This window comes from Ranitomeya imitator, chromosome 2 (genome assembly GCF_032444005.1).
Source record: "Ranitomeya imitator isolate aRanImi1 chromosome 2, aRanImi1.pri, whole genome shotgun sequence".
In the NCBI taxonomy this organism is placed as follows: Eukaryota; Metazoa; Chordata; class Amphibia; order Anura; family Dendrobatidae; genus Ranitomeya; species Ranitomeya imitator.
The window spans coordinates 231,175,294-231,201,732 of record NC_091283.1 but is presented as its reverse complement, the minus strand read 5'-3'; the positions used below and the strand labels follow the sequence as shown (position 1 = coordinate 231,201,732).

General features: G+C 47.0%; 1 protein-coding gene across 1 annotated transcript in view; it reads left to right on the top strand.

The window, feature by feature from the left end:
• The window catches only part of LOC138662777 (cilia- and flagella-associated protein 337-like), a 191,177-nt gene extending 165,030 nt beyond the window's left edge, over positions 1-26,147 (top strand). The window contains exons 19-22 of the mRNA XM_069748700.1: positions 8,522-8,613; positions 11,075-11,157; positions 20,804-20,917; positions 21,216-26,147. Of these exons, the coding sequence (XP_069604801.1) occupies positions 8,522-8,613; positions 11,075-11,157; positions 20,804-20,917; positions 21,216-21,275 (349 nt within the window). The 3' untranslated portion in view covers positions 21,276-26,147. The remainder of the gene's footprint in view (positions 1-8,521; positions 8,614-11,074; positions 11,158-20,803; positions 20,918-21,215) is intronic.
• The last annotated feature ends 292 nt before the right edge of the window (positions 26,148-26,439 follow it).

Here is a 26,439-nt window from a genome sequence, read left to right as displayed (position 1 = left end):
GTATTATCTCACATATGTGGCTGCGCATCCTCCTGTTTACACAGTATTATCACACATATGTGGCTGCGCATCCACCATGTTTACACAGTATTATCTCACATATGTGGCTGACCATCCACCATGTTTACACCATATTGTCTCATATATGTGGCTGCGCATCCTCCTGTTTACACAGTATTATCTCACATGTGGCTGCGCATCCTCCTGTTTACACAGTATTATCTCACATATGTGGCTGTGCATCCACCATGTTTACACTGTATTATCTCACATATGTGGCTGCGCATCCACCATTTTTACACAGTATTATCTCACATATGTGGCTGTGCATCCACCATGTTTACACTGTATTATCTCACATATGTGGCTGCGCATCCACCATTTTTACACAGTATTATCTCACATATGTGGCTGCGCATTCTCCTGTTTACACAGTATTATCTCACATATGAGGCTGCGCATCCTCCTGTTTACACAGTATTATCTCACATATGTGGCTGCGCATCCTCCTGTTTACACAGTATTATCTCACATATGTGGCTGCGCATCCTTGTGTTTACACAGTATTATCTCACATATGTGGCTGCGCATCCACCATGTTTACACCATATTGTCTCATATACGTGGCTGCACATCCTCCTGTTTACACAGTATTATCTCACATATGTGGCTGCGCATCCTCTTGTTTACACAGTATTATCTCACATATGTGGCTGACCATCCACCATGTTTACACCATATTGTCTCATATACGTGGCTGCGCATCCTCCTGTTTACACAGTATTATCTCACATGTGGCTGCGCATCCTCCTGTTTACACAGTATTATCTCACATATGTGGCTGCGCATCCACCATGTTTACACAGTATTATCTCACATATGTGGCTGCGCATCCACCATGTTTACACATTATTATCTCACATATGTGGCTGCGCATCAACCATGTTTACACAGTATTATCTCACATATGTGGCTGCGCATCCTCCTGTTCACACAGTATTATCTCACATGTGGCTGTGCATCCACCATGTTTACACAGTATTATCTCACATATGTGGCTACGCATCCTCCTGTTTACACAGTATTATCTCACATATGTGGCTGCGCATCCTCTTGTTTACACAGTATTATCTCACATATGTGGCTGACCATCCTCCTGTTTACACAGTATTATCTCACATATGTGGCTGCGCATCCACCATGTTTACACAGTATTCTCACATATGTGGCTGCGCATCCTCCTGTTTACACAGTATTATCTCACATATGTGGCTGCTCATCCTGCTGTTTACACAGTATTATCACACATATGTGGCTGCGCATCCACCATGTTTACACAGTATTATCTCACATATGTGGCTGACCATCCACCATGTTTACACCATATTGTCTCATATACGTGGCTGCACATCCTCCTGTTTACACAGTATTATCTCACATGTGGCTGCGCATCCTCCTGTTTACACAGTATTATCTCACATATGTGGCTGTGCATCCACCATGTTTACACTGTATTATCTCACATATGTGGCTGCGCATCCACCATTTTTACACAGTATTATCTCACATATGTGGCTGCGCATTCTCCTGTTTACACAGTATTATCTCACATATGAGGCTGCGCATCCTCCTGTTTACACAGTATTATCTCACATATGTGGCTGACCATCCTCCTGTTTACACAGCATTATCTCACATATGTGGCTGCGCATCCACCATGTTTACACAGTATTATCTCACATATGTGGCTGCGCATCCACCATGTTTACACCATATTGTCTCATATACGTGGCTGCACATCCTCCTGTTTACACAGTATTATCTCACATATGTGGCTGCGCATCCTCCTGTTTACACAGTATTATCTCACATATGTGGCTGACCATCCACCATGTTTACACCATATTGTCTCATATACGTGGCTGCGCATCCTCCTGTTTACACAGTATTATCTCACATGTGGCTGCGCATCCTCCTGTTTACACAGTATTATCTCACATATGTGGCTGTGCATCCTCCTGTTCACACAGTATTATCTCACATATGTGGCTGTGCATCCGCCATGTTTACACAGTATTATCTCACATATGTGGCTGCGCATCCTCCTGTTTACACAGTATTATCTCACATATGTGGCTGCGCATCCTCCTGTTTACACAGTATTATCTCACATATGTGGCTGACCATCCTCCTGTTTACACAGTATTATCTCACATATGTGGCTGCGCATCCACCATGTTTACACAGTATTCTCACATATGTGGCTGCGCATCCTCCTATTTACACAGTATTATCTCACATATGTGGCTGCTCATCCTCCTGTTTACACAGTATTATCTCACATATGTGGCTGCGCATCCTCCTGTTTACACAGTATTATCACACATATGTGGCTGCGCATCCACCATGTTTACACAGTATTATCTCACATATGTGGCTGCTCATCCTCCTGTTCACACAGTATTATCTCACATGTGGCTGTGCATCCACCATGTTTACACAGTATTATCTCACATATGTGGCTGCGCATCCTCCTGTTTACACAGTATTATCTCACATATGTGGCTGCGCATCCTCTTGTTTACACAGTATTATCTCACATATGTGGCTGACCATCCTCCTGTTTACACAGTATTATCTCACATATGTGGCTGTGCATCCACCATGTTTACACAGTATTCTCACATATGTGGCTGCGCATCCTCCTGTTTACACAGTATTATCTCACATATGTGGCTGCTCATCCTGCTGTTTACACAGTATTATCACACATATGTGGCTGCGCATCCACCATGTTTACACAGTATTATCTCACATATGTGGCTGACCATCCACCATGTTTACACCATATTGTCTCATATACGTGGCTGCACATCCTCCTGTTTACACAGTATTATCTCACATGTGGCTGCGCATCCTCCTGTTTACACAGTATTATCTCACATATGTGGCTGTGCATCCACCATGTTTACACTGTATTATCTCACATATGTGGCTGCGCATCCACCATTTTTACACAGTATTATCTCACATATGTGGCTGCGCATTCTCCTGTTTACACAGTATTATCTCACATATGAGGCTGCGCATCCTCCTGTTTACACAGTATTATCTCACATATGTGGCTGACCATCCTCCTGTTTACACAGCATTATCTCACATATGTGGCTGTGCATCCACCATGTTTACACAGTATTATCTCACATATGTGGCTGCGCATCCACCATGTTTACACCATATTGTCTCATATACGTGGCTGCACATCCTCCTGTTTACACAGTATTATCTCACATATGTGGCTGCGCATCCTCCTGTTTACACAGTATTATCTCACATATGTGGCTGACCATCCACCATGTTTACACCATATTGTCTCATATACGTGGCTGCGCATCCTCCTGTTTACATAGTATTATCTCACATGTGGCTGCGCATCCTCCTGTTTACACAGTATTATCTCACATATGTGGCTGTGCATCCGCCATGTTTACACAGTATTATCTCACATATGTGGCAGCGCATCCTCCTGTTTACACAGTATTATCTCACATATGTGGCTGCGCATCCTCCTGTTTACACAGTATTATCTCACATATGTGGCTGACCATCCTCCTGTTTACACAGTATTATCTCACATATGTGGCTGCGCATCCACCATGTTTACACAGTATTCTCACATATGTGGCTGCGCATCCTCCTATTTACACAGTATTATCTCACATATGTGGCTGCTCATCCTCCTGTTTACACAGTATTATCTCACATATGTGGCTGCGCATCCTCCTGTTTACACAGTATTATCACACATATGTGGCTGCGCATCCACCATGTTTACACAGTATTATCTCACATATGTGGCTGCTCATCCTCCTGTTTACACAGTATTATCTCACATATGTGGCTGCGCATCCTCCTGTTTACACAGTATTATCACACATATGTGGCTGCGCATCCACCATGTTTACACAGTATTATCTCACATATGTGGCTGCGCATCCACCATGTTTACACCATATTGTCTCATATACGTGGCTGCACATCCTCCTGTTTACACAGTATTATCTCACATATGTGGCTGCGCATCCTCCTGTTTACACAGTATTATCTCACATATGTGGCTGACCATCCTCCTGTTTACACAGTATTATCTCACATATGTGGCTGCGCATCCACCATGTTTACACCATATTGTCTCATATACGTGGCTGCACATCCTCCTGTTTACACAGTATTATCTCACATATGTGGCTGCGCATCCTCCTGTTTACACAGTATTATCTCACATATGTGGCTGACCATCCTCCTGTTTACACAGTATTATCTCACATATGTGGCTGCGCATCCACCATGTTTACACAGTTTTATCTCACATATGTGGCTGACCATCCACCATGTTTACACCATATTGTCTCATATACGTGGCTGCACATCCTCCTGTTTACACAGTATTATCTCACATATGTGATGCGCATCCTCCTGTTTACACAGTATTATCTCACATATGTGGCTGACCATCCACCATGTTTACACTGTATTATGTCTTATAACTTGCTGCTCAATTTCCATGTGTACGCTCTCTATTATATTATCTTTGGCTTCCCATCCTCCATGATTACACTTTTCTCCTCCTCCATATGACTGCCAATCCTCCATGTTTATGGATCGCCCCCAGACACAGGGCCACGAGTTCTCGGTACCGGGCCTCTCTGGTTCGGTTCTGAGGCTGTCACGGTGGCTAGACCCGGTCCGTGACCCTGCTAAGGGGCGTCCAATAAAAGGTGATAGGAGTCTGTCAGGGGTTTGTGACGCCACCTGTGGTGTTCGGTCAGGGTGACCGACGCTGCTGTGGGGTCCGCTGGGGTGATAGAATGGCAGCTAGATGGTATACCTTCCCACAGGTGAAGTGTCCCCAGGGCTTCCCAGTAAGGTGGATGGTGATGGTGTAGGGTGCAGTCAATAACGAGGACACAGGGTTGCAGTCTCTTTACCTCTTTACTGAAGACTTCAGGATCCTCAATCCAGAGCACAGTTAACAGGGCTATCAGAGACCGGCCGGTCCGATGGGCATTTCCAGAGTTCCCTTTGCAGGTGGCAATCAGTGCCTACCACTAGCGCCTGTGTGTTGTAGTGCTACCCTGCTGAGCATTCGGAATAGTCCTCACAACTTCTGTTCCCGTACGTTCGTTCTTTCTAATTCTCTCTTTCTTTAGTTCCAGATGTTACTAGTTTCTCGTCCCCCAGTATGTTATGGCTAGGACGCACCCGTATGACGGGAAGGCCTGGAGTTCTTCCGGGACCCTAGAGATGCCCCTCTCCCACAGTTGCCCCCTATGTCTTCGTAGGTGTTTAGGTGAGAAAGCCAACCTATAATTAACTGTCCTGCGGAGTTTAAAGTAAAGCGTAGAGTCAGTTACTCCCTCGGTGTTCCGGCCACCGGCTACGAGCCTCAGTAGGATGTTGCCTCGGTCTCACGGCACGACTCCTACTGGCTCTCCTTTGTGCTTGATCTCGTTTCTCACTGTTTCACAATATCCTTCGCTTCGTGTCTTTCTTAGGGTACCGCCGTGGGGTGTGAAGGCGCGGTTCCGTAACGTTCTATTCTGGTCGTTAGGTGCCTGCCAGGTTCCCACGCCTGACAGGGACCCCCCTGTGTCTTCTCCCTGCAACACCCCCTGCCACGGGATGTTGCCTGAATCCAACCCAGTCAGCTTCTGACTAACTTCCTATCCAACCCCTAGTTTTACCAGTGTGAGGAGTGGCCCAATAAATAAAGCCCTTTGCTCCCCTAGTGGCCGGAGTGTGAAGTGTAATGTGTGCTGGTGATACCTGGTCAGTAGAATTCCTTCAGTGCCATCAGACGTACCATCACTCCCCTTAGCGGCAGAGTGTCATACTGCAACGACCAGATCTCTGGGGCGCGGCACTTACACTGTGTATTATCCCCTGTACATGGCTGTCCATCTTTCATATTTAAACTATATTATCTCTTATATAAGGCTGCCCAGCCTCCATATTTACACTGTGTATTATCTGACATATGTGGCTGCGCATCCTCCATGTTTACACCATATTATCTCATATACGTGACCACCCATCCTCCATGTGTACACCATATTATCTCATATACGTGACCACCCATCCTCCATGTGTACACCATATTATCTTATACGTGACCACCCATCCTCCATGTGTACACCATATTATCTCATATACGTGACCACCCATCCTCCATGTGTACACCATATTATCTCATATACGTGACCACCCATCCTCCATGTTTACACCATATTATCTCATATACGTGACCACCCATCCTCCATGTTTACACCATATTATCTCATATACGTGACCACCCATCCTCCATGTTTACACCATATTATCTCATATACGTGACCACCCATCCTCCATGTGTACACCTTATTATCTCATATACGTGACCACCCATCCTCCATGTGTACACCATATTATCTCATATACGTGACCACCCATCCTCCATGTTTACACCATATTATCTCATATACGTGACCACCCATGCTCCATGTTTACACTGTATTATCTCATTAGGAGACTGCACATCCTCTATATACTGTGTATTATTCCATATACGAGGCTGTCTATCCTCCATGTTTACACTGTGTACGTGGCTGTGCATCCTCCATGTGTACACCATATTGTCTCATATACATGGCCGCCCATCCCCCATGTTTACACTGTATTATCTCATTGCGAGACTGTCCATCCTCCATGGTCATCCTCCCATATACGAGGCTAGACATTCACCCATGTTTAGACTGTATCTTCTCATATACAGTACAGACCAAACGTTTGGACACCTTCTCATTTTAAGATTTTTCTGTATTTTCATGACTATGAAAATTGTACATTCACACTGAAGGCATCAAAACTATGAATTAACACATGTGGAATTATATACTTAACAAAAAAGTGTGAAACAGAAATTATGTCTTATATTCTAGGATTTTCAAAGTAGCCACCTTTTGCTTTGATGACTGCTTTGCACACTCTTGGCATTCTCTTGATGAGCTTCAAGAGGGAGTCACCGGGAATGGTTTTCACTTCACAGGTGTGCCCTGTCAGGTTTAATAAGTGGGATTTCTTGCCTTATAAATGGGGTTGGGACCATCGGTTGTGTTGTGCAGAAGTCTGGTGGATACACAGCTGATAGTCCTACTGAATAGACTGTTAGAATTTGTATTATGGCAAGAAAAAAGCTGCTAAGTAAAGAAAAAAAACGAGTGGTCATCATTACTTTAAGAAACAAAGGTCAGTCAGTCCGAAAAATTAGGAAAACTTTGAAAGTGTCCCCAAGTGCAGTGGCAAAAACCATCAAGCACTACAAAGAAACTGGCTCACATGAGGACCGCCCCAGGAAAGGAAGACCAAGAGTCACCTCTGCTTCTGAGGATAAGTTTATCCGAGTCACCAGCCTCAGAAATCGCAGGTTAACAGCAGCTCAGATTAGAGACCAGGTCAATGCCACACAGAGTTCTAGCAGCAGACACATCTCTACAACAATTGGTAAGAGGAGACTTTGTGCAGCAGGCCTTCATGGTAAAATAGCTGCTAGGAAACCACTGCTAAGGACAGGCAACAAGCAGAAGAGACTTGTTTGGGCTAAAGAACACAAGGAATGGACATTAGACCAGTGGAAATCTGTGCTTTGGTCTGATGAGTCCAAATGTGAGATCTTTGGTTCCAACCACAGTGTCTTTGTGCGACGCAGAAAAGGTGAACGGATGGACTCTACATGCCTGGTTCCCACCGTGAAGCATGGAGGAGGTGTGATGGTGTGGGGGGCTTTGCTGGTGACACTGTTGGGGATTTAAACAAAATTGAAGGCATACTGAACCAGCATGGCTACCACAGCATCTTGCAGCGGCATGCTATTCCATCCGGTTTGCGTTTAGTTGGACCATCATTTATTTTTCAACAGGACAATGACCCCAAACACACCTCCAGGCTGTGTAAGGGCTATTTGACCAAAAAGGAGAGTGATGGGGTGCAACGCCAGATGACCTGGCCTCCACAGTCACCAGACCTGAACCCAATCGAGACGGTTTGGGGTGAGCTGGATCGCAGAGTGAAAGCAAAAGGGCCAACAAGTGCTAAGCATCATGGGAACTCCTTCAAGACTGTTGGAAGACCATTTACGGTGACTACCTCTTGAAGCTCATCAAGAGAATGCCAAGAGTGTGCAAAGCAGTCATCAAAGCAAAAGGTGGCTACTTTGAAGAACCTAGAATATAAGACATAATTTCTGTTGTTTCACACTTTTTTGTTAAGTATATAATTCCACATGTGTTAATTCATAGTTTTGATGCCTTCAGTGTGAATGTACAATTTTCATAGTCATGAAAATACAGAAAAATCTTTAATTGAGAAGGTGTGTCCAAACTTTTGGTCTGTACTGTACATGGCTGCCCATCCTCCATGTTTACACTGCATTACACTGTGACTCCCATGTGGCTTGAGTAATTTATTTTTTATGTCCCTCGACTAGGTTTGGTAATGTGCAAGGAAACAAAAGTGGATTTTGGCCTCAGAGCCGGAAGGATGCTGTGACTGCAGCAGCTGGAGGCAAAGAAGAGAAAGGTGGGCGATCTGTGTTTTCCCATATTACTGTCCTCTATCATTCATCAAAGAACCCCCAGCCCAAACGTAGTGACCCCACAAGTTGTGACACCTGATAATGGAGGAGTGGTGTGCAGAGGTGAAGGACCCTGGATCTGTTGTCCCTACTGCAGCCGTCTCTGACCGGCTCAGGGTTGTTGTTGTGGAGAGGATGTGACTTCCATTCTCAAGACGCCAGTGAGCTCAATCCTAAGGCTGCAATTAGTGGCGAGAGGATCTGGCCCAGACAGTGACATCAGCAGGAGCTGCGGCTGCTGTGGTCAGAACAGATGACCACTGGGACCAAGCATGGGTCATACGGACCCACGAGTAGTGTCTATCCGCCTCTGTAATGATCTGTAGAGTACTGTATATAAGTCTTAGGCAGGTGTCGAAAAATGCTCCAGAGTAAGAAGCTTCCAGAAATAGAAGGGTTAATACATTCTTTATATCAATTGACAAAATACACAGTGATCGGTGTTACAGGGTGGAGAAGTTTCTGACGGGACTCCTCAACACCGAGGACACAGAAAAATGGGCAACTGAGGGCCAGAGATGTATGGGGCAGCTGAGGAGACAGTGTGACACATCATGGAGACTTCTAGCAGTGGCATTAGCTCAGACCCAGCAGCCACCAGTGAACCATAGACTGTGCGGGGACATGGTCATCTTGGAAGAATTATGGCCGTAAATCAGGACCTCCAGGGAAGCGAGAATCCAGCATAAAACATAGGAACTGGGGGCAGCAGGCCGAAGAGACCGTGCAGCAGAAGAGACACATCATGAAGAATTCCAGCAGTGGCATCAGCTTAGACCTAGCAGCCACCAGTGGACCATAGACTGTGCGGGGACATGGTCTTCTTGGAAGAATTATGGCCGTAAATCAGGACCTCCAGGGAAATGAGAATCCAGTATAAAACATAGGACCTGGGGGCAGCAGGCCGAAGAGACACATCATGGAGAATTCCAGCAGTGGCATCAGCTCAGACCCAGCAGCCACCAGTGGACCATAGACTGTACGGGGACATGGTCTTCTTGGAAGAATTATGGCCGTAAATCAGGACCTCCAGGGAAACGAGAATCCAGCATAAAACATAGGACCTGGGGGCAGCAGGCCGAAGAGACAGTGCAGCAGAAGAGACATCATGGAGAATTCCAGCAGTGGCATCAGCTCAGACCCAGCAGCCACCAGTGGACCATAGACTGTGCGGGGACATGGATATCTTGGAAGAATTATGGCCGTAAATCAGGACCTCCAGGGAAACGGGAATCCAGCATAAAACATAGGACCTGGGGGCAGCAGGCCGAAGAGACACATCATGGAGGATTCCAGCAGTGGCATCAGCTCAGACCCAGCAGCCACCAGTGGACCAGTGACACCATCGACTGTGCAGAGACATCATTTTGAACAAATAGACGTGGCACTCACCCGAGATTTGCTTTAGTCCAAAAATTGTTCTTCCAATATCATATAGCAATGTGCTTATCTTTACCGCAAATTGTATGCTAATTTTTTATATTTTGTATTGGCACATGTATTCACTCGTATCTGTCTAGCTCCCTATAAAGGAAATGACGTTTTAATTAGCACACCTGGACCCGTAGAAGCGCATTTGCGCAAAACGGCCGTCGTCCATCCTTCACTCCCCGCACCTCCTCATTCGCCTGCCGCCTCTCCACCAATATGTCCATGAATGTATGAAGATCAATAAAGGACATTGAATACAGCAAATCTCGGGTGAGTGCCACGTCTATTTGTTCAAAGCATCAACTGCTCTTCCATTTCTTACTATATGTTGAGCACCACCCATGAAAAGCTTGAAATGCCTGTGTTATACAAGTCTCAAGAAGAATCCTCCTGTTTAAACCAAATCAGCATATATGAGCATCCCTTGTGCCGTTCATTTCTGACTTTTTTGCGGTTTCTATAAAGAGACATCATTTTCTTGGAGAAATTATGGAAACAAAAATACGGCACAAAAGATATGACCTGAGGGCAATAATGTCAGCAGGTCCTGGGAGCGGGAAAATGTAGAAGATTAGTCTGTAACCAGAGAGTGGCACAATAATGAGGGTTTGCAGAACCCATCCATCCACATCCATAGACATTAATATGGAGAAAGTATGTGCCCCCCACATCCACCGTCGGGGGCTTCTGTCCTCCATGTACAGCCACAGTCATTAATACAGAGAAAAGTATGTGCCCCCCACATCCACCTCCTGGGTTTCTCTGTCCTCCATCTACACCCATAGACATTAATATGGAGAAAGTATGTGCCCCCCACATCCTCCTCCAGGGGCTTCTCTGTCCTCATCTACAACCATAGACACAAAAGCCACGATCCCAGTGATTGAAATGCAATCATGAAGATTGAAAGGGACTGGTAAAATCTGGGAGGAACTCTTATCAGGGCACCATTTCTGAACCTTTTTGTTTCTGCAGAAACATCATTGATCTCAAATTGCTCTGACTTGGGGGAAGTCAAAGGAGCCATGTTGGGAGAGATGTGGACCCCCAGTAAAAAGGTAAATGAGGGGTGTGATGACCAGAAATGTCTCCCTGACCATAACTGTTGTCACGATTCACACCATAACATCTTTAACGGATTCAGAAAGAAGAAAGACCCTTTCTGAATCCGTTAAAGATGTTATGGTGGGGTTCCCCACGCCTGCTGGTCTGAGTGATTCTATGTCTCTGACCATTCAGATTGATCGGCGCTTGCGCGAGCGCAGGTTGTGTTTTTACTGTGGCGTTGTCCTCTGAGCAGAGCCCTGAGCCTATGCAATGTGATAGGATTTTAGCTAAAGCTGAACGTCAAAGATTCAGGCGTCAGAATAGGTTGTGTCTTTTCGTTTGGCCCTTCCAGCCTCTTTTTCCATCCATAATGTTTTCCATAGATCTTTGTTGCGGAAGTATGTGGTGCCCGTTGTTCCCTCTGTTGATCCTCCGGCCCCAGTGTTGATTGATGGGGAGTTGGAGTATGTGGTTGAGAAGATTTTGGCTTCTCTTTTTTCGAGGCGGAAGCTTCAGTATCTGGTCAAATGGAAGGGTTATGGCCAGGAGGATAATTCTTGGGTTGTTGCCTCCGATGTTCATGCTGACGATTTGGTTCGTGCCTTTCATTTGGCTCGTCCTGATCGGCCTGGGGGCTCTGGTGAGGGTTCGGTGACCCCTCCTCAAGGAAGGGGGGTACTGTTGTGAATTCTGCTCTTGGGCTCCCTCCGGTGGTTATGAGTGGTAGTGCTGCGGTAGTTGAATTGCAGCATTTATCAGGTGTATCTATTTTTTGCCATTTGGGCTGGGCTATATAGCCTTGCTTGATCCTTTAGTCAGTGCCAGTTGTCCATTGTTTTTGGAGGATTCACTTCCCTGCTGGTCTCTCCAGTTTGCTGTGCTTTTCTTCAAAGATAAGTCCTGGCTTTGTTTTTGCTGTCCACCTGCTGTGGACCTTATAGTTCTGTGCATATTCATGTTTTTGTCTTGTCCAGCTCTGTCTGTGAAGGATTTTTTGCAGCCAAGCTGTGTCTCTGGAGATGCAGATATACCCTCCATGTACAGTATTTAGTCAGATGTGGTGATTTGTATTTTCTGTGGTGGATATTTTCTAGTGTTTTATACTGACCGCATAGTACTCTGTTCTATTATTTCTTTTTAGCTAGTATGGCCTCCTATGCTAAATCCTGATTTCATCTCTGCGTATGTTATTTCCCTCTCCTCTCACAGTCAATATTTGTGGGGGGCTATCTTTCCTTTGGGGATTTTCTCTGAGGCAAGATAGGTTTCCTGTTTCTGTCTTTAGGGGTAGTTAGTTCTTAGGCTGTGTCGAGGTGTCTAGGGAGTGTTAGGTACATCCCACGGCTACTTCTAGTTGCGCTGCTAGGTTCAGGGTTTGCGGTCAGTACAGGTGTCACCTTCTCCAGAGTTGGTCTCATGCTGCTCCAAGGCCACCAGATCATAACAGTACAACTGGCCAACAATGAGTTAATTGCATCTCAGAAGAAGGGAGGAAAGGTTTTGAGCCATTTTTTTTCCCTTAGCCTGTTTCTCCCTCTTAATCTCTGGGTGGCTGCGGAACCTAGTAATGACATGAGTGTTCAGGAGTTAGTTTCTCGTGTGGATCAGCTTGCTGCTAGGGTACAGGGTATTTCAGATTATATTGTTCACACTCCTGCCTTAGAACCTAGGATTCCCACTCCTGATTTATTCTTTGGTGACCGATCCAAATTTTTGAGTTTCAAAAATAATTGTAAACTGTTTTTTGCATTGAGACCCCGGTCTTCTGGTGATTCCATTCAGCAGGTTAAAATCATTATATCCCTGCTGCGTGGTGACCCACAGGACTGGGCATTTTTGAAAACTGGCAATCCTGCTTTGCTTAATGTTGATTCTTTCTTTCAAGCATTGGGGTTATTGTATGATGAGCCTAATTCTGTGGATCAATATAAAGTGACTAGCACACTCCAGGGTGTTGTGATGCAAAAAAGTGGGGATTTATTACATACAGTAAATCACAAACGTTTCGGTCGATACTGGACCTTCATCAGTGTGCTAGGTATAATTGTATACTTGTATGGCCCCAAAAACAATAGACTACTCGGATTTGCATCAATCAGACATGCTGGAAAAAAAGCAACAAGCCGGGAAGAAACAGAACCAGGCTGGTCAACCGACGGTGAGTCAGAATAATGGGTGGCGCTGAGGCTCAAAAGAGCTGTCAGTACGCCAGGACACTAGGGATAAATGCGGTATCCACCGCTAATAGAGTGACACTCTATTAGCGGTGGATACCGCATTTATCCCTAGTGTCCTGGCGTACTGACAGCTCTTTTGAGCCTCAGCGCCACCCATTATTCTGACTCACCGTCGGTTGACCAGCCTGGTTCTGTTTCTTCCCGGCTTGTTGCTTTTTTTCCAGCATGTCTGATTGATGCAAATCCGAGTAGTCTATTGTTTTTGGGGCCATACAAGTATACAATTATACCTAGCACACTGATGAAGGTCCAGTATCGACCGAAACGTTTGTGATTTACTGTATGTAATAAATCCCCACTTTTTTGCATCACAACACCCTGGAGTGTGCTAGTCACTTTATATTGTATACGTTCAGGTTTGGGCACCTATGACTGTGCACCTCCCCTATTTAGGCTGTGCTTAGCATCTTCTATATCATAATTCTGTGGATCAAGCTGAGAAGATCTTGTTGGCCCTGTGTCAAGGTCAAGAAGCGGCAGAATCGTATTGCCAGAAATTTAGAAAATGGTCTGTACTGACTAAATGTAATGAGGATGCCTTGGCGGCAATTTTCAGAAAGGATAAAGCAGGACTTAAATAGGCCAGCCCAAATTGCAAAAAATGGATACACCTGATAAATTCTGCGATCCAACTACCGCAGCACTACCACTCATAACCACCGGAGGGAGCCAAAGAGCAGAATTCACAACACAGTGCCCAGGAAGGACATCACCTGTTTCTTGGTCCTGGGGATGGGCCAATTCACGATTACTCCCACTTTCTCAGGCTCTGGCTTTAGAGTGCCCCCGCCTACCCGGTGCCCCAGGTAGTGGACCTCACTCGTGCCCATCTGGCACTTTCCTGGCTTGATAGTCCAGCTCGGTGAATTCGCCTGAGCACCTTTTCGAGATGCTGCAGGTGTTCATCCCAGGATGAACTGAAGATGGCAATGTCATCCAAGTACGCCGCGGCGTACTCCTCCAGTCCCTGATGCAGGAGGTTGACCATCCGCTGGAAAGTGGCAGGGGCATTCTTCATGCTGAAGGGCATGACTGTGGACTCATACAGTCCGAAGGGTGTGATAAAGGCGGACTTCTCCTGCTCCTCGGGGCTCAGGGGAATCTGCCAGTATCCTCAACTCAGATCCATTATGGTCAGGTATTTTGCGCCAGCTAACCTCTCAAGCAGCTCCTCGATGCGCGGAATTGGGTGCGCGTCAGAGGCTGTGATGGCGTTGAGCCCCCTGTAGTCCACGCAGAACCGAGTGGACCGGTCTTTCTTTGGCACGAGAACTACCGGTGAGGCCCACGCGCTCTTTGACCGTCAAATCACCCCCAGCTGTAACATTTCATCGATCTCTTGGTGCATAATCTGCTGCACCTGGTCAGAGATTCGATAGGGTGTTCGCCGTAGTGGGGCGTGATTCCCGGTGTCCACCTCGTGGACTGCTAACTCAGTCCTCCCAGGTCGGTTGGAGAACACGACCCGGAAGGGTTCCAGTGTGGTTTGCAACTGCAACCACTGGGGTTCAGTTAACGAGGCGCTTACCTCCACGTCCTCGATGTACCCACCGGCCTTGGCTTGGGCCGGCATGTCCAGGAGGGTGTCTTCCTCCCCGTCTTCGGGTAAGCTGCAGACCGGTAGGACGAAAAGTTCACGTTCGTGATGAGTCTTCATCATGTTGACGTGAAAGGCCTTTCGCCTACCTCGGGCGTGGTCAAGCGTGACCACGTAGGTGACCGGGTTGAGCTGTTGGTGGACGACGTACGGGCCCTCCCAGGCTGCCTGAAGCTTCTCCATTGGTACGGAGACCAGCACGCACATCTTTTGACCCACGTGGTAGGTCCACTCTCAGGCGTTCTGGTCGTACCAGTGCTTCTGGTCAGCCTGAGCCTGCGTCATGTTGTCATGCACCAACTGCGTCAAGGTCTGCATCTTGTCACGGAAGCGCATGACATACTCCACTATGAACACTTCAGAAGGGTTCAGCTCCTCTTCCCAGGATTCTCTTACCAACCCAAGGGGTCACCGGACTCGCCTGCCGTACAGGAGCTCGAAGGGGGAGAACCCCGTCGAGGCCTGCGGAACCTCTCGGTAAGCGAATAGCAGGTGTGGGAGGTACCGCACCCCGTCGCGCCCTTGGGTCTCAACCAGCATGCGTAGCATCTGTTTGAGGGTACCATTGAAGCGTTCACACAAGCCATTGGTCTGTGGGTGATACGCACTCGATACCAGGTGCTTCACCTGCATTCTCTTACAGAGAGCCTCCATTAGGCAAGACATAAATTGGGTCCCTTGATCAGTAAGCATCTCTCTGGGAAATCCTACACGTGAAAAGATGGCCAATAGGGCATACGCCACCTTATCTGCCCTAGTTGACGACAGAGCTACTGCCTCTGGGTACCGGGTAGCGTAGTCTACCATAGTAAGGATGTATTGCACCGCGATCCTCTGGAAAGGCTCCTCTATCACTGGTAAAGGGATCAGGGGAGCTTTAAGAGCAGGCCCCGCCTTCCCCACTCTTTGACATTTGATACAGGAGCGGCAATAGTTTGACACATCTGTCCCCATCTTAGGCCAATAGAAGTGTTGAGACAGCCGGGCCTTAGTTTTGATGATCCCCAAGTGTCCAGCTAGCGGGATCTCATGGGCAATCCGTAACAACTCACCCCGGAATTGCTGCGGGATGACCAGCTGTCTTTCCCTCAACCACTCCTTTTGTGATTCTCCGGGTACTGTCTCCCGGTACAACCTTCCTCATTCCCAGAACACGCTCTCCTTTTCAGTCACGGAGGTGGGTGTCTCGGTGAGTTGTCTCAAACTCTCTAGGCTCACATCTGTGTGCAGAGCGGCCTGAAACTCCTGGCTAGGGGAAGCCAGCAGCGATGTCTGGGTCCCTTCCCCACGGGAACCCTCTTGGACCTGCTCTGGGTCCACCTCTGGTTCAGTCACACTGATGACTGAGGAGGGTCCGGAAGGCAGACAGTTATCTGCGTTACGGGCACTCTGACTGCGGGTGACAGCAGCTACGTAGGCTGTCTCCCCGGGGATTCCTGCAGACCCATCAGCCGGCGCTGCTATGGGCTCTACCTCCCCATCCACCCCCAACACCCCAGGGGCAGTGCTACTTATGGGCCAGTTACCTTCCTCAGTGGCACTGGTCAATTTCATGGCATCTCCCCATTTCCTGTAGCACTGACACTTGCCCCTGCTAGGGGTTCCTCAGCCATCTCACTCCGCAGAGTGACGTGGCTGGGCACGCCTGTACCTATGGACACATTAACCTTTGCAGAGAAATGGTTATCAGGTTCAGTTGGCACAGGTACAACATTTTCACCACCAATCCTAGGGAAAAAATGGTTATTAGATGCATCATTACAAGATAAAGCATGATCAGGTAACACATGCGATTTCCTTATCATCATCATCATCATCTTCATCATCATCAAGGTTAACGTTACCCTCATTAGTAGATTGGGGAGGGCTGTCAGGAACATAGTATGCAACCATCCTCCCCAAATCAGTCCCCAACAAAACATCAGTGGGCAAATTATCAGACAGCCCCACTTCCTTCACCCAGCTCCCGGCACCCCAATCAATATAAACCCGGGCCATTGGTAAGGGACAGCTGATGCCCCCAATCCCAGTGACAGTTGGGGTTTTCCCCGGAATGATTTCTTCAGGGGCCGCCAGTTCGGGTCAGATGAGGGTTCGTTCAGCCCCGGTGTCCTTGAGGCCTGTAGCAACATGGCCTCCCACAGTGACGTGCTGTACGTTGCCACACACCCTCCCAACCACACCACCCACCAAAAGAACTGCTGCATTAGGCCCTAGGGCCTTGGATGAGTGGTTCTTCTGCTTGTCTGGACATTGAGGACTGATATGACCAGTCCGCTTGCAGTGGTAACACTGGCGAGTTTGGTGGTAGGTCTGGTGCTGTTGGCCACGGGGCCAGGACCTCTGGTGTGTTGGCTGGCAGGGGTACTGGCGTTGGTTGCAGGCTTACCCCCTCTCCAGCTGGTGGTGACTGGCTTCCGCACTTCCGATCTACGGTTGGCCTCATAGGCATCGGCAATCTGCGCTGCTTTCGTCACGTCTTTGGGTTCTCTGTCCATCACGAACTGTCGCACCTCAGCTGGGCAAAGATGAAAGAACTGGTCTTTGATCATCAGGTCTCGCAGCTGTGCAAAGGTGATCACTGACAGTCCTTGGGACCACTGGTCAAAGTGGGTCCCCAGTCCATGCACCACATCACTGTAACTGTCGTGTGGGCCACGTTGGCGGTTCCGGAACTTTCTACGGTAAACCTCGGGTGTAAGCTGGTACTTTGCTATCAGGGCCTGCTTGATGGCCTCATAGTCTCCATCTTGTTCTTGAGGGAGGGCAGAAAACGCCTCCAGAGCTTTGCCTCTCAGCCCTGGGGTCAGGTATCGTGCCCATTCTTGTGCAGGCAGCTGGTACTGTCTGCAGGCTTTCTCAAAGGCCCGCAGAAACGTGTCCAAGTCCCTGTCCTTCTCCATAACAGGGAAGTGATCGGGCCGGGGCTTCGGTATCTGAGCGCTGCTGGGCTCAGGGCGGTGGAGGGCATCCCCCCTGCCGGAGCATCTCCAGCACATGTTCTCGCTGGGCTTGGCGCTCGGCTCTCTCAGCCTCTTCGAATTGCAGGACCAGCTGCAGACGTCTCTCTAGGTCATCTGTGGAGCATTGTTGCAGAGCCAGCTGCAGGCGGAGGTCTGAGCTCCCCTGGTTGCAAGTAGACTCAGCATTCAGTGGTTGGACCTCTGCTGCTGCAGCATCACCTCTGCTCGTGCTGGCTTCTGCGGCCTCTGGGCTCTGTGAGTGGTCTAGAGCGGCTTTCCATTGCACCAGATCTGCGACCAGTTGGGCTTTGTTTTTGCCTGCAAAGTCAATGTGCTGTGACTTGCATAAGGCAATAAGGGTGTCTCTGGTCTGCTGCTCATAAAAGGTTTCTCCCAGCACAACCATGGTTGCCAAATCAAAGATAGGACAGAAAAACGAAGAGAAAGGGAAGGGATAATTACCACACAATTGTCTCAGGACTAATAAACACTGAGTTCGTTCTCCAAACTTATTTGCGCAGAGTTCTCGCAAGAACTTTGCAAGTTTTTAGTGAGAGGAATGATTGCTCAAACCAAATCACTAATGCTCTAAGATCCCACCGCCTTGCCACCAATATGTCACGATTCACACCGTGACCATCACCCCCTCGTCATGGGTCGGGGTGACTTTAGGCCAACAGACGGCTATCACATGTGCAGGGGGGCTTATCTTAGTTATCCCTCCACTGCTGACAATGTGATGAAAAAACACACACAAGGCTATTGGCCTCTTAGTTTACAGCAGGGGCTTATTCTAGGTATCCCACTGCTCTGCAATATACCACGAACTGCAGGGATTTATGTATATCCCGCTTACAGTTCCACTTAACACTTTCAGCTCTCTGGCGCCCCCTTACTCCCAGGTCAGATGAGGTACTGCACCTAGGGTAATTAGTCGCCAGAAAGGCTGCCTGCTATGTACTGGCTATTGGGCACGCAGCAGCGAAGCGAATAACCACTCCCACTCAGGCAGGAACAATAGTTATCAATGCCGCAGTCGCTACAACGACACCCAAAGGCACTGTACAAATGTATGCTGCCACCAGCTTCGATTAAACGTGTCCCGAGCTAACCCAAAACAGTAGCGCAATTCCCTTCAGAAGACTTAGGGTACGTTTTAGAGCAGGAAGAACAAAAACTAGTAATTTATATATTTTACTCCGTTAGAATTAAGGCAGTGTCTATAAAAAGATGTTACAATATGAGACAATTGAAATATGTACAAGGTAAATTATAAAATAAAAAGGGATTAAATAAGAAAAGGTACAACTCACATGCTCTCAGGTCATATCAGGCAAAACCATGCTGGTGGGCGGAGCTTCCCAAATGTCCCAGTGCATGAGGACTCTGGTTAGGAACAGCTCTTCAAGTCAGACTCACCTAGGCTCCAGCAGTCAGACAGACTTATAGCTCAACCTGATGACATCACAGAAAGGGCTGGTTTTGCCAGACCCTCCTACCTCTTCAGTTTAACTAAATTTAACCTAAATTTGTCTAATGCCTGTAACTCCGCTACAGAACATGTCATAGTCATAACAAACCCAGCATTCATCTCGTATTAACATTGGCATTCTAATAAGATCAAATATGTCCTATTTGTGATGCATAATTACAGAGAAATCCCTACTTTTTTACCTGATGGAGTTAAAAGCTCATGTTTACAGCGGATGACAGATCCGCCGATGGACGTAAAGAATATGCATTTTTCCTTTTTCTAGCCTAAATCGTTAGCCCAATATCTTACAAGAATGGAACAAAGGACTTCTTGCATTTACAGAAGGGAATCAGACCGGTTTTAGCTAGGACAACTTTCTACTGCAGCTATGTCAGTCGTAAATACCTTTCTTCAATAAAACTTCCCCACATACATTGACAAGGCAAGCTAAACACAGAGTGAAGGGGGCTCAACGCCCACCCTATATGTGCTGGCAGAGAAACTAAACTTATATGATATTTCATACAATATCGTGACAGCTGACTGTATCTGTGTATTACTGGGGTCTGCACGTGTATCACTGACTGTATCTGTGCATTACTGCGGTCTGCACGTATATCACTGACTGTATCTGTGTATTACCGGGGTCTGTATGTGCATCACTGACAGTACCTGTATATTACTGGGGTCTGCACATGTATCACTGACTGTATCTGTGCTTTACTGGGGTCTGCACATGTATCAATTACTATATCTGTGTATTACTTGGTTCTGCATGTGCATTGTAGACTGTATCTGTGCATTACTGGGGTCTGTATGTGCATCGATGACTGTAGCTGTCTATTACTGGGGTCTGTATGTGCATCGATGACTGTAGCTGTCTATTACTGGGGTCTGCACATCTATCAATTACTATACCTGTGCATTACTGGGGTCTGCATGTGCATCGATGACTGTAGCTGTCTATTACTGGGGTCTGCATGTGCATCGATGACTGTAGCTGTGCATTACTGGGGTCTGCATGTGCATCGATGACTGTAGCTGTCTATTACTGGGGTCTGCATGTGCATCGATGACTGTATCTGTCTATTACTGGGGTCTGCATGTGCATCGATGACTGTAGCTGTCTATTACTGGGGTCTGCATGTGCATCGATGACTGTAGCTGTCTATTACTGGGGTCTGCATGTGCATCGATGACTGTAGCTGTCTATTACTGGGGTCTGCATGTGCATCGATGACTGTAGCTGTCTATTACTGGGGTCTGATCAGTTGTATTTTGTTGGGCTGCCTCTTTGGACCACCTTCTATGTAGTCAGTGGTCCCAGGCCATGGTGGTCCGCACACAGTTTCTTCCTCTGAGATTCTATCTCCTTTTTCTCTGTAGACAGTTAGCGGATTGCACAATCCCGGACGCCGGCTCCACAGCCCTTTCATCAATCTGAAGAAATGCCACCGCATGGGACATCTGTGCTCCCCGTTCCAGGCTCTCCCTGTGATGGTAGGTTCTGTGCTGCAGGGGTGGGCACGGGTTCAGGTAATGGAGCAGGCACTGATTGCTCAGATCCCTGGCTCAGTCCACTTCAGACCCTACAGCTGCCCACAGTCATTGTTGGCACAGGTTCCTTTTAGGGTCATGCTTTAGGGTGACTGTCTGTAATAGTGGCCCTGGTTGTGGAGTGTGGGGTCTTTGCTGAAGATCGGCTCACACTGCACAGTCAGAAGATGATGGACATCTGTTGGGGGTAGTAGTCTGGGGTGTTGCTCTCCTGACTCCACCCCCCTTCTTTATCATTCAGGAGGTCCCTGACATATCTCTGCCCCATAATCTCCTGACGAGGACTTACAGTGCAGAGTAGGAGAAACAGGAAGACTTCAGAAGGGACAAAAAGAAGACGTCTGACACACAGAACATGGCGGAGAGAAGACCTGCAATAGCACATTGTAAGGGGACGTCTGACCGTAGCTCAGCTGCTCCACTCCCGACACAGTGACCTCTGCTCATGTCCCAGAGCATGCCCACAACACACACATACAAGTTATTGTTATATATCCTTCACCCTCCACACCACAAGCCCTGCACAGGTCGCAGAGCATGCCCACAACACTCCCATAAAAGTTATTGTTATATATCCTTCACCCTCCACACCACAAGCCCTGCACAGGTCACAGAGCATGCCCACAATACTCCCATACAAGTTATTGTTATATATCCTTCACCCTCCACACCACAAGTACTGCACAGGTCACAGAGCATGCCCACAACACTCCCATACAAGTTATTGTTATATATCCTTCACCCTCCACACCACAAGCCCTGCACAGGTCACAGAGCATGCCCACAATACTCCCATACAAGTAATTGTTATATATCCTTCACCCTCCACACCACAAGCACTGCACAGGTCACAGAGCATGCCCACAACACTCCCATACAAGTAATTGTTATATATCCTTCCCCCTCCACAGCACAAGCCCTGCACAGGTCACAGAGCATGCCCACAATACTCCCATACAAGTTATTGTTATATATCCTTCACCCTCCACAGCACAAGCCCTGCACAGGTCACAGAGCATGCCCACAACACTCCCATACAAGTTATTGTTATATATCCTTCAGCCTCCACACCACAAGCACTGCACAGGTCACAGAGCATGCCCACAATACTCCCATACAAGTTATTATTATATATCCTTCACCCTCCACACCACAAGCCCTGCACAGGTCACAGAGCATGCCCACAACACTCCCATACAAGTTATTGTTATATATCCTTCACCCTCCACACCAAAAGCCCTGCACAGGTCACAGAGCATGCCAACAACACTCCAATACAAGTTATTGTTATATATTCTTCACCCTCCATACCACAAGCCCTGCACAGGTCACAGAGCATGCCCACAATACTCCCATACAAGTAATTGTTATATATCCTTCACCCTCCACACCACAAGCACTGCACAGGTCACAGAGCATGCCCACAACACTCCCATACAAGTAATTGTTATATATCCTTCCCCCTCCACAGCACAAGCCCTGCACAGGTCACAGAGCATGCCCACAATACTCCCATACAAGTTATTGTTATATATCCTTCACCCTCCACAGCACAAGCCCTGCACAGGTCACAGAGCATGCCCACAACACTCCCATACAAGTAATTGTTATATATCCTTCACCCTCCACACCACAAGCACTGCACAGGTCACAGAGCATGCCCACAATACTCCCATACAAGTTATTGTTATATATCCTTCACCCTCCACAGCACAAGCCCTGCACAGGTCACAGAGCATGCCCACAACACTCCCATACAAGTTATTATTATATATCCTTCACCCTCCACACCACAAGCCCTGCACAGGTCACAGAGCATGCCCACAACACTCCCATACAAGTTATTGTTATATATCCTTCACCCTCCACACCAAAAGCCCTGCACAGGTCACAGAGCATGCCAACAACACTCCAATACAAGTTATTGTTATATATTCTTCACACTCCATACCACAAGCCATGCACAGGTCACAGAGCATGCCCACAACATTCCCATACAAGTTATTATTATATTTCCTTCACCATCCACAACACAAGCCCTGCACAAGTCACAGAGCATGCCCACTACACTCATATACAAGTTATTGTTATATATCCTTCACTCTCCACACCACAAGCACTGCACAGGTCACAGAGCATGCCCACAACACTCCCATACAAGTTATTGTTACATATCCTTCACCCTCCACACCACAAGCACTGCACAGGTCACAGAGCATGCCCACAACATTCCCATACAAGTTATTATTATATTTCCTTCACCATCCACAACACAAGCCCTGCACAGGTCACAGATCATGCCCACAACATTCCCATACAAGTTATTATTATATATCCTTCACCCTCCACACCACAAGCACTGCACAGGTCACAGATCATGCCCACAATACTTCCATGCAAGTTATTGTTATATATCCTTCACCCTCCACATCACAAGAACTGCACAGGTCACAGAGCATGCCCACAACACTCCCATACAAGTTATTGTTATATATCCTTCACTCCCCACACTACAAGCCCTGCACAGGTCACAGAGCATGCCCATAATACTTCCATGCAAGTTATTGTTATATATCCTTCACCCTCCTCAGCACAAGCACTGCACAGGTCACAGAGCATGCCCACAGTACTCCCATACAAGTTATTGTTATATATCCTTCACCCTCAACACCACAAGCCCTGCACAGGTCACAGAGCATGCCCACAACACTCCCATTCAAGTTATTGTTATATTTCCTTCATTCCCCACAACACAAGCACTCCACAGGTCACAGAGCATGCCCACAACACTCATATACAAGTTATTGTTATATATCCTTCAACCTCCACATCACAAGCATTGCACAGGTCACAGAGCATGCCCACAACACTCCTCTACAAGTTATTGTTATATATTCTTCAACCTCCACATCACAAGCACTGCACAGGTCACAGAGCATGCCCACAGTACTCCCATACAAGTTATTGTTAAATATCCTTCACCCTCAAAACCACAAGCCCTGCACAGGTCACAGAGCATGCCCACAACACTCCCATACAAGTTATTGTAATATTTCCTTCACTCTCCACACCACAAGCACTCCACAGGTCACAGAGCATGCCCACAACACTCATATACAAGTTATTGTTATATATCCTTCAACCTCCACATCACAAGCACTGCACAGGTCAAAGAGCATGCCCACAACACTCCCATACAAGTTATTGCTATATATCCTTCACTCGCCATACCACAAGCCATACACAGGTCACAGATCATGCCCACAACACTCCCATACAAGTTATTGTTATATATCCTTCACCCTCCACACCACAAGCACTGCACAGGTCGCAGAGCATGCCCACAACACTCCCATACAAGTTATTGTTATATATCCTTCACCCTCCACATCACAAGCTCTGCACAGGTCACAGAGCATGCCCACAACACTCCTATACAAGTTATTGTTATAAATCCTTCAACCGCCACATCACAAGCCCTGCACAGGTCACAGATCATGTCCTTAACACTCCCATACAAGTTATTATTATATTTCCTTCACCATCCACAACACAAGCCCTGCACAAGTCACAGAGCATGCCCACTACACTCATATACAAGTTATTGTTATATATCCTTCACTCTCCACACAAGCACTGCACAGGTCACAGAGCATGCCCACAACACTCCCATACAAGTTATTGTTATATATCCTTCACCCTCCACAGCACAAGCACTGCACAGGTCACAGAGCATGCCCACAATACTTCCAAACAAGTTATTGTTATATATCCTTCACCCTCCACACCACAAGCACTGCACAGGTCCCAGAGCATGCCCACAACACTTTCATACAAGTTATTGTTATATATCCTTCACCCTTCACACCACAAGCACTGCACAGGTCATAGAGCATGCCCACAATACTTCCATACAACTTATTGTTATATATCTTTCACTCTCCACACCACAAGCACTGCACAGGTCACAGAGCATGCCCACAACACTCACATACAAGTTATTGTTATACATCCTTCACCCTCCTCACCACAAGTTATGCACAGGTCACAGAGCATGCCCACAACACTCACATACAAGTTATTGTTATATATCTTTCACCCTCCTCAGCACAAGCCCTGCACAGGTCACAGAGCATGCCCACAACACTCACATACAAGTTATTGTTATATATCCTTCACCCTCCACACCACAAGCCCTGCACAGGACACAGAGCATGCCCACAACACTCCCATACAAGTTATTGTTCTATATCCTTCACCCTCCACACCACAAGCACTGCACAGGTCACAGAGCATGCCCACAATACTTCCATACAAGTTATTGTTATATATCCTTCACCCTCCACACCACAAGCCTTACACAGGTCACAGAGCATGCCCACAATACTCCCATACAAGTTATTGTATTATATCCTTCACCATCCACAGCACAAGCCCTGCACAGGTCACAGAGCATGCCCACAATACTTCCATACAAGTTATTGTTATATATCCTTCACCCTCCACACCCAAGCCCTGCACAGGTCACAGAGCATGCCCATAACACTCCAATACAAGTTATTGTTATATATCCTTCACCCTCCACACCACAAGCCTTACACAGGTCACAGAGCATGCCCACAACACTCCAATACAAGTTATTGTTATATATCCTTCACCCTCCACACCACAAGCCTTACACAAGTCACAGAGCATGCCCACAACACTCCCATACAAGTTATTGTTATGTATCCTTCACCCTCCACACCACAAGCCTTACACAGGTCACAGATCATGTCCACTACACTCCTATACAAGTTATTGTTATATATCCTTCACCCTTCACACCACAAGCACTGCACAGGTCAAAGAGCATGCCCACAACACTCCCATACAAGTTTTTGTTATATATCCTTCACTCCTCACACTACAAGCCCTGCACAGGTCACAGAGCATGCCCACAATACTCCCATACAAGTTATTGTTATATATCCTTCACCCTCCACACCACAAGCCTTACACAGGTCACAGAGCATGCCCACAACACTCCCATACAAGTTATTGTTATATATCCTTCACCCTCCACACCACAAGCCTTGCACAGGTCACAGAGCATGCCATCAACACTAGATAACCACTCATTATCTTAGCTGCTGTAATTCAATTTGGTGTCAATGGGTCAGGAAATAAAAACAAATTGTAAAATTTAAAAAGTGAATGTGTTTGGTTATAATTGTATCCTGCTCATCCATTGCCTTTAATGATTTTCACTCCCTTTGATGACAGCTTGATTGTGCTACAGGCCTTTGCTGGGAGATCATGGCTGTCAATTGAACACTGGAGAGATCATACAGAAGTCACTGCTGCCACTAATTTGTCAAGGGAACACCGCTGCTGCCTCCAATCATCAGGACAATTGCACAACTGACTGACGAGTGATGGCTGAGGCAATAGCTGCTTCCAACATGTCATGATTCACATCGTGA